Source organism: Geotrypetes seraphini, chromosome 8 (genome assembly GCF_902459505.1).
Source record: "Geotrypetes seraphini chromosome 8, aGeoSer1.1, whole genome shotgun sequence".
NCBI lineage: Eukaryota > Metazoa > Chordata > Amphibia > Gymnophiona > Dermophiidae > Geotrypetes > Geotrypetes seraphini.
The window spans coordinates 126,524,055-126,534,221 of NC_047091.1; the positions used below are offsets into that span (position 1 = coordinate 126,524,055).

Genomic DNA, 10,167 nt, shown 5'->3' on the forward strand with positions numbered 1-10,167 from the left:
GTGCTCTTATACTAAGAAAATAGTTGTATTTGGCTGTTGCTGTTCTGTTGTCACTTTGTTCTAATAAACACATTTAAATATACCTACATAATGTAAATGCGCATGAGTCGAGTCTCTTTCATTTGAAAGAAAACCTCAATGAGAGGTCATAGGATGAAGTTAAGAGGTAGGCTTAGGAGTAATCTAAGGAAATACTTTTTTACAGAAATAGTGGTAGATGCATGGAACAGTCTTCCAAAAGAGGTAGTGGAGACAGAGACTGTGTCTGAATTCAAAAGGGCCTGGGATAGCCACGTGGGATCTTTTGGAGAGAGAAAGAGATAATGGTTACTGCGGATGGGCAGACTAGATAGGCCATTTGGCCTTTATCTGCCATCGTGTTTCTATATTTCTAAGAAACACTTCAGCCTACAGAAGGCCATTTTCTGATTGGAGATAATAAATTTTAACCCACTGTCAACTAGTTTCAAGTTTAATTTTGATTTGATATGCCGCCTTATCATTAAGTCTAAGCAGGTTAGAAGTAAATTTAAAAATAAATATAAAAGGGTATAAAAACAGAGACAGATACGAACAACAAAAAAACAGTAACTTGATACAAAAGAGGTGATGGTAATAAGGAGGCGACACAAAAGGAAAGGAGAATGTTTCTCGTTTGCTATCGATGATGAATGGTGGGAATTTCAGTTTAAAAAACACCTTTTTTTTGAGTAACTTGTGCTCTATCCTTCAGTGTCAAAGGACCGTCTGTCTGTTCCACAGACTCTCAGCAGTTGGCCTATGCCACCGGACCCACACGGCATAGCAGAGATGATTCAGCCTGTTTGTACCTAAGAAACAACAACTGGAAAAAAGAAAAAAGAGAAAGAGAACAATGGCATACCCCAGGGGCCCTACCAATCAAACAAAAGGAATTTTCTGTATGATCGCAGGCACCCACTCTGGGTCTCTCGCCAAGTATAATTGAACTTTAGCATTAGGGGGCATCAGCCTACAAAAGGAACACTCTAGATTTCTTACATTTTTGTAGTTTGGAGGGATACGATAAACAGCTGTATATCTCAATAAAAAGTGCAGCTCTGAACTGGTGAGGTAACATCCATTTAGGGAGCTGGTCTCCCGGCTGAGCTTAGCAGTTTGAGAATTCAGGACTCGGGATACCACACCTTGGAATAGCTAGAGGAGTCAAGCTCTCTTTCTTTTTCTCTTTTTTTCTCTCGTGCTGATAGTCCCCATAAGAAATATTTCAAGGAAGACCCTTTTCGTTTGTTAGTGCAGTCTTCTGTCTTAAGTATCCTTGACTGCTGTAATATTATTTATTTAGGTGCCTATAAGAAAATTCTCAAAAAATTGAGAGTGGTTCAAAATACTTCAGTTTGACTCATTTTTGGTTTAAAAAAATGGGAGCATATTACTCCTTTTTATCAGGAACTTCATTGGTTGCTGATTGAGTCTAGAGTTTTGTTTAAATTTTCATGTATTTGTTATAAATCAATCTTTGATATGTCTCCAGGCTATCTTGTTCCTCATTTTTCTTTGAGCCACTCAAACAAGACTACACGCAGAGTCCATTTGTTTACATATCATTCTACTAAATCCTGTCATTATAAGAAGTTCATTGAGAGAACTCTCTTTTCAGGCCGCTAAATTGAATGATTGGTTTGGAAAAATTATGCTAGAGGTTTCTTCTTATTTTGATTTTAGAAAATTGTTAGACACAACTATTTGATAAGTTTGTATCTTAAAGCATCGTGTTTTTTAATTCTTTCAGTGTTTTACATTTATAATTTGATGTATTTCCATTTGTATTGTAGTCATCGCTGTATGTTTCAGCTCCACTTGTTGTGAACCGCCTAGAACCATTCTGGTCTGGTGGTATATAAGAATAGATTATTATTAATATTATTATTATTAACTAAAGAATATTATTACTGGGTCAGGACTGCTGTTCAGTGAGGGAGCTCCTTCCTGAAGAAGTTGATCTTGTTCTCCTTTTCACTACACAGAGCTCGACTCTTAAGAACATTTGTGAATACCTCCAGTTTTTTCTCCTCCATGCCCCTCTTGCTGCAATCCAAGATTGTTTCTGATGAAGGGGGTAGTACTACTGAAATGGAGAACAGAGAACTTGAAATGGTTTAGGAAGTCATACCTTTGTTACAGGGGCCAGCGTGTAAGGCACTTCCTGGAAGTCACAAATTATTTTTAAAGGTGACAATCGCTTGGTGGTTGAAAGAGGCCATAACTCTGCCCTATCTGCCTAAAGTTTCTGTTCTCAAGGTTCATTTAACTGGTGTCAAGGGCAAAAGTTTACATGATTTTTTCAGTGGATATTTGCAAGGCCATTATTTGGTCATCTTTGAATTCGTTTACAAAGTTTTATAGGTTTAAAGATACTGCCTTTGGTGCAGCAATTCCAGCAGGGGCATCTTTGTTTCACTCAGTGTGAGAATTGCTTTCCCACATGCCATGTATTCTACATCAGTCAGGTTATATGAAAAGGAAGGAAAAATGTGGTCTTACCTGCTAATTTTCCTCCTTGAATTTTAACCAGACCAGTGCAAAAAATTCCCCTTTGTGGCCTGAATTTGATATGGTTTACATTTTATTTTTTTTCAGTTATATTTGGTGAAGAAGCTAGGGACTCAAAAGGGTTCCTCTAGTTGGCATGGCAATGAATACAGTCCTTGATTCTCTCCAGGAATATTTTAGTTATTTGGGATAGGTTAGTTGTTTTGACTTTTGCTTGTTACAGAAATACTCGGGACTTATACCTGTGCAGCCCCTTTAGTATAATAGAGCTCACAGCTCTTAAGTCTGTCTCCATCTGGACACATCCCATGTGCTGTGGACTGAACAAGTCTGGCTATGACTCACTGAAAATGAAATAGAGGTATGTAATGTTTGTCTTACTTTTGGCTTTGTATATCCATCCCCGATGATCCTAATTTAAAGCTCTCTTTTCAATAGCTAACCAGTCTGCTGTGGAAGACACTTTATCTCTTATTCAATAGGTGGACACCATTTCTGTTCACTAGCCCATTCCATAATGCAGGAAGCCGAAATGCTTTCTGACACCATGTAACTCAGTTCATCACACTAGGGCAGGGGTAGGCAATTCCGGTCCTCGAGAGCCGGAGCCTGGTCAGGTTTTCAGGATATCCACAGTAAATATGCATGAGATAGATTTGCATCTCAAGGAGGTAGTGCATGCAGATCCATCTCATACATATTCATGTATGAGCCTGAAAACCTGACCTGGCTCCGGCTCTCGAGGACCAGAATTGCCTACCCCTGCACTAGGGCGATATGTGGCAAGGGACTGAGATGAATATGTGATTGTACTGTAATTGAAAGGGTTACCATTTATGCTGTCTTGGAACTATTGTGAATGTTTTATTTTGTTAAACACTTAGTTATAGGTGGTCTAGAAATTTTAGAAATAAATATTTACAGTATTTGTTCTTTATCCCTAGACTAGAGGAGTGAGGGGGAGGGGCTAAAATGTACTCAAGTTTTAAGAACCCACACCAGCTGTCATTAGAAATGGGTAGGAAAATTGCTGTACATGGAAAACCTGTACCAGACTTTGCCCAAAGACTGATCTGGTGCATCTTCATAATGTGATATTGTAGCATTCTCGCATCTTGTTGCTGATAAGTGTATTAAGACATTTGTTCCATCGCCAGTTAGTTAAGGCCTGCCCTACCAGGCCTCCTATTTATCCACCACTTTTACTATTCTTTTAGTAAGTCCTTAGTAGACATAGGGTCACAATTAGGGCTGTTAGATATCAGGTGCTTTTCACATCAAAATAAAATCACAGGCTCACCAGAAACACAAGAATGCCTGCATCAAAATAGCCAACAGCCCATTTATGTCATTGCTCCGATTACCCACATAGGTTTATTACTCACAATAAATTAAATAAATATCTTTGCAACACTACAATCTGCATTCAAGCACATCTGATTTCCTCATAATTAGATTTTTTTTTTTTTTTTTTCAAAGAGATGGTTACCGTTTTAGTGACAAAAAGTTTGCTTTTCTTTTCTAGTTCTCGGAGCTTTTATTCAAATGCTGTTCTCATACCTAATTTACCATATATACTTGAATATAAACCAAGGTAACCTCCTTTTTTCTCCCCCAAAAGAGGGGAAAAAAGGTTGACTTGATTAGAAACTGAGGGTTTATATTCAAGTATGGGTATTGGTGGTTCAGTGGTGAGCCAGGACAGGAACAATCCCTCCTTGTCTTGTCCCAGCCAGCTCTGCAGCCCCTGCCCCTGAGCCGGGCCTGCCTTGAGCCCTGGTGGGCTAGTATGAGCCAGAACAGGAGCAAACCCTCCTGTGTCCTGTCCCAGCTGACTCTGCGCCCTCAACCCCTCCTTGACCCACTGCAGGACTCCCCTGGGCCTGCCTTGAGCCCTGGTGGTCTAGCAGTGAGCCAGGACAGTAGTGACCCCTCCTGTCTCAGCCAGCTCCTCAGCACCCTATCTCCCTCTCTCCTGGACCCTGCAAAGGTCTGCCTTGTAAAGCCCTAATGGCCTTGCGGTGAACCGGGGCAGGAACGATCCTTCTACGTTCCTGCCCAATGCAAAGTCACTAAAGAGAATGGCTGCTGTGAGTTCCTGCTGCAACCTCGCAAGTTCCCATGGCCCAGAAATCTTGGTTTATATTTGAGTATATACAGTATTTAAAAACAATTATAATCTTCCATCTCAAAAAACCGTGATGCTTCCGAACGGACATATATGAGGTCTGATAATTAGGTTCATGAACTTGCCACCGTGCCCTTGCGTTGGCAGCACTGTACAAACAGCACGATAAAGTATAATAACCTTGGTATATCGGTGTCTCACAGCTGTGTTCATGTCGACTTGTGGCGGTGTCTTGCTGAGTGGCATTCATTATTGTTATTGCATGTTTTTCTGTGCCATCGTGAAAATGTCAGAGCTGGAATTAGAGCAACAAACAAACATTAATTTCTTGTTGAACTTGGCAAGAGTGGAAGTGAAATCAGGGACATGTTAGTTCAAGTGTATGGGGATAATGCCATGAAGAAAACAAATGGATTTAAACGTTTTTCTGAGGGGAAAGCGTAATTGGTGAAGAGAGGTCAGGGCAGCCAGTAATAAGCAGAATTGACAAAAACATTGCAAAAATTCATTGAATTGTGCCTCAAAATTGCTGGCTGACTGTGAGAAGCACAGCAGACCAAGTAAACATTGATAGAGAAACAGGAAAATCTTAACTGAAAATCTTGGCATGAGAAAGGTGTGTGCAAAAATGGTCCCTCATGGCTCTTGCATCCCGACAATGCACCAGCTCACACGGCACTGTCTGTGAGGGAATTTTTAGCCAGTAAACAAATAATTGTATTGGAACACCTTCCCTACTCACTTGATCTGGCTCCCCCAATGACTTTTTTTCTTTACCCAAAGATAAAGGAAATATTGAAAGGAAGACATTTTGATGACAGTCAGGACATCAAGGGTAATACGATGACAGCTCCGACCATTCCAGAAAAAGAATTCCCAAATTGTTTTGAAGGGTGGACTAGGTGCTGGTGTTGGTGCATAGCAATAATTTACACATGTAGCTACCACGTTTAGACACTAGCATAAGTGTGGGCACATAGACATTAGGCATGCCAATACCAGTTTACACTTGTATTCTAGTTTGGAACCTAGGCACTTCCTACCACAGTCTTGAAGCACCAGGTTATATAATTATCTCCATATTGTTAAGCACGTTTGCACACGTAAGAAGAAACTATAGGCACCAAATACATTTGCTCTCACTTTTAAACAATGTTAGAAGTTCTGGTATAAAGCATATACATATGAGTTAAGTGAATCAAGATGCTATCGGAAAGTAGATTTCCCGTAGTGACAGATCTGACAGCATTGTTTATCTCTATATTGAGAGCCTATGATTCTTGGCTTTTAGTGCTAGTGCACTGATTCATCTAATCCATGTCTTATTCTTTAGTTTTCAGAGGTTCTTAAGCTGGGAAACATATCCACAGACTATCCACTAGCAGAGACGGTCATGTTGCTGGGGTTTTTTCTTACTGTCTTTATTGAGCAAGCAATCCTGGTTTTTCAGAAGGACAAACCTTTTTACATTGACCTGGAGACCTTCAATGCAGGATCAGATGTTGGCAGTGACTCCGAAAATGAGAGCCCCTTCATATCATGCTCACATGGGCACAACTTGCGTGAACTGAGCCATAGCCAGCACTCCCACAGCCGTAGCCTTACTATGGCTTTTGCTGCTTCCAGTTCCCTGCGACTCTTCAGTCTTGTGTTTGCTTTATCAGCACATTCCATCTTCGAGGGCCTGGCTTTGGGGTTGCAGGAAGAAAGTGATAAAGTTGTGAGCCTCTTTATTGGTGTGGCTATTCACGAAACACTGGTAGCCGTAGCCCTAGGAATCAGAATGGCAAACACATTGCTACTACTGAAGGATGCAGCTAAATTAGCTATGCTGGTGAGCATGATGATTCCTATAGGCATAGTGATTGGCATGGGTATCGCAAGTACTCAGAACCTAGCCAGCAACGTGGTCTCAGCATTGCTCCAGGGCATTGCAGGAGGCACACTCCTTTTTGTTACTTTCTTTGAAATTCTAGTGAAAGAGCTAGAAGAGAAAAATGAGCGTCTCCTAAAAGTACTCTTCCTGGTATTGGGTTATGCTGTTCTTGCAGGTCTGGTCTTTTTCAAGTGGTAGAGATGGAAATTGTGATAGCATAAATGAAAACTGTTCTGGGAACAGGCAACATAATTTCTAATAAGAAGTCAATAGTCGTGAGTTTTAAACACTACTGAAATAGGAATATTAAATTCCAGAAAATACAGTGTTGAGCACTTAGGGGGCCAGTTTACTTTGAATTGAGCCCTTAGCGTTAAGGATAACAGTGTTTTGGATAAATGGGGGAGGGTTGTAAGATTGACGTACAGTATTGTGTGCTGCAAGGTATGTATTCTGAGCTTGGATCCCTTATTCACTAGGAACAGTGAAACTTGGGTTTGAGCTGAGATGGCATTTGTCAACTGAGCGTGCAGCTTAGAAGAAGTACTCCTCCAGCACATAGGCTGACAATTTTCTTGAGCCATTTGGGAAAGCTTAGTTGGGGGTGCATTCAAATCCAGGAAGTAAAGGAAGCTTATCTGCCAATCATAGAAAATGGTATAAGATCATTTTTGGAGGAAGGCATCTCTCTGGTTCTCAGGGCCAGTAATCATCCTACCTAGAGTTATGGGATTTGACTAAGAAGTTTATAAAAAGGAGGGGGGTGATGTTAAGATTTCTATGCCTAGGGATATTTCATTATAACTCTGTATGAAAATGTCACTGCTGTAGATCTTGCACACTATGTTTGTTCATAGATGGCATGAACTTTCTGATTTGCATGTTCAAGGGTTAAGACAGTCTCAGATGCACAAGCTATTCAAGCAAATCTAGAACAGGACAACAGTGAAAGAGTCTAGTGCTTGAAATGTATTTTGCCTGGAACACTGGTACTGCCTGGATTACTTGTTATTCAGAGCTCTTGTATGTAGTAGCAAACTCTGGAATACTGACATAGCCTGGCTTATAGCCTGCTTTGACCTCCAGAACTGCTAGGTCACACTTTCACTGCCCAGTCATAAAATGTTTTGGAATATGAAGTGGGAGGATTGGGGTTTTTTTTTTGGTTTTGTTTTTTAACATGCTGTGTCTGAATTGAATTGCCTGTACATAGCTTGGGTTTTTCTACTTTACTAATAAAGTTAAACTTTGTTTTCAGAATTTACATTTTACCAGTTTGAGAATTTTTTATGTGTGATTGTTTAACCCGTGAATTTTCATGGCTTCTGTAGCTTAATGTCTTGCTCTGATTCAGTAAGATATTTTAAAATTGTATGTCACCGTTGAAAGTTGAATTATACAAATGTAAAATAAACTTTTATACATTTATTATTACACAGTAATACATGTTTAGTACCCACATGTGAATTCATATGCTGAATCTTTTGAAAGTATTACTATCTGCTAAATATTGAAATAAAAATTGGAGTCTATTTTTTCTAAATATAAAGTTAAAGTCGCTGACAGACACACATACAGCATCTGTGCATTTAATCAACTCCTTGAAAACCAATAATCCTGTCTCCAAATGCATTCTGCTCAAGCCAGTGCTAATGTCCCCACTACTTGCTAGGTTTTCAGAATAGCCACAATGTTGCTAAAGATAAATTTATATATCCTGAAGACCCAGTATTAAGTCTATTAAATCTGTTGTACATCTCGTTCTGTCATCAGGTCAGTTACATAGGGCTCCTTTTACAAAGCCGCGCTAGGGCCTTAACGCGCGGAATAGCACGCACTAGATTGCCGCACGCGCTAGCCGCTACCGCCTCCTTTTGAGCAGGCGGTAGATTTCTGGCTAGAGCATGCTAGTCCGGTGCATGCAATAAAACCGCTAGCGTGGCTTTGTAAAAGGATCCCTTAGTCTGTCTATCTACTAAGAGATTTTGGAGCTAGATTTGGAAACAGCTTCACCTTATTTGTAGGTTTGTTATTATGCATCTGCCATCTCATTCAGTGAATTACACTACAGGTAGAATGTGTTTTCTAAATCAGTGAATAGTCTGTGTTTAATGCTGCTAAGTTACCTTTGCTCTTACTGAAGGAAAAAGTGGAAACTCTTTAAGTGTCCAAGACTGAGAAACTCAACCAATGAACGTGGAACACTATGTGTAGTGTATAATGTGTTTTAAACAGAGGAAAAAGGACCTCAAAAAACCCCTAAGTCACAATCAATGATGTTATGAACAATCGGGGTTAGGTTTTCATCACTGGTCCGAAAACTCTGTATATTAATATCTTTCTTTTTTTATATTTTTTAATGCAATAAAATTATTTTATAATGTATCTTAATATTTAAATATTGTGAATTCTCTAAATCACTTGAAGAGCAAATTAAAGCCGGCAAATATTGTTTTAAGGCTTTCTATAATATGAATTGAACCAGGCACTTATCTTAATTGCCCAACGGAGGCCCAACCGTTTCGCTCAACGGGCTTCTTCAGGGGTAACGATAAGAGATAACCTTGTGCCGGTACTATCTTTGCTCAAAAGTTCTGCGGGGTAGCTGCGTGTTTCTTTACCAGCAACTGGATAAGAGATAACCAGTTACCAGCAACTGGTAAAGAAACACGCAGCTACCCCGCAGAACTTTTGAGCAAAGATAGTACCGGCACAAGGTTATCTCTTATCGTTACCCCTGAAGAAGCCCGTTGAGCGAAACGGTTGGGCCTCCGTTGGGCAATTAAGATAAGTGCCTGGTTCAATTCATATTATAGAAAGCCTTAAAACAATATTTGCCGGCTTTAATTTGCTCTTCAAGTGATTTAGAGAATTCACAATATTTAAATATTAAGATACATTATAAAATAATTTTATTGCATTAAAAAATATAAAAAAAGAAAGATATTAATATACAGAGTTTTCGGACCAGTGATGAAAACCTAACCCCGATTGTTCATAACATCATTGATTGTGACTTAGGGGTTTTTTTGAGGTCCTTTTTCCTCTGTTTAAAACACATTATACACTACACATAGTGTTCCACGTTCATTGGTTGACCTTTGCTCTTACAACATTCTGATCCAGGATATACATATCGGAACAGAGCATTTGTAACTGGATAAATTGTGAATCGGAACAATCTGCAGGTACAATACAATTTTTATTTGTATACTGCTAATACCTCCGTGAAGTTCACAGTGGTTTACATAAGTAATTATGGTGATGCAAATTAAAAACTAGTGTTACAATATTTAGGAATTATTAGTAACAAATTCATGAAATAGATAGATCTTAGGTCTTTTTTGAAACATTTAAAATTAGATTGCTGGTTAATAGTAATTATTTCTTACTTCCTTGTCAGCAGCAGCAGATGAATCCAGATACTAATGGGTTGTGTCCATCTGCCAGCAGCTTGAGATAGAGAATACCAAACTGAGCTCTGTCATATCTTGGTTAAAATGAGAAAAACCAAAAATTGGAGTTTCAAAAATATTCCAGCTGGGGAGTTAAAGAATTCAAAGTCGTAACAATTCCTAGAAAGGGTTCTACAGGGGATTTCTGACCCAAAAAATGAGTCACCTGCAACTTC

The 10,167-nt window shown here is 39.3% G+C and overlaps 1 protein-coding gene across 2 annotated transcripts in view; it reads left to right on the forward strand.

The window, feature by feature from the left end:
• SLC39A3 (solute carrier family 39 member 3) overlaps positions 1–7,800 on the forward strand; it is a 21,837-nt gene extending 14,037 nt beyond the window's left edge. For both annotated transcript variants that reach the window (XM_033956175.1, XM_033956174.1), the window contains exon 3: positions 5,994–7,800. In XM_033956175.1, coding sequence (XP_033812066.1) covers positions 5,994–6,734 — 741 coding nt within the window. In that variant the 3' untranslated portion in view covers positions 6,735–7,800. The remainder of the gene's footprint in view (positions 1–5,993) is intronic.
• The last annotated feature ends 2,367 nt before the right edge of the window (positions 7,801–10,167 follow it).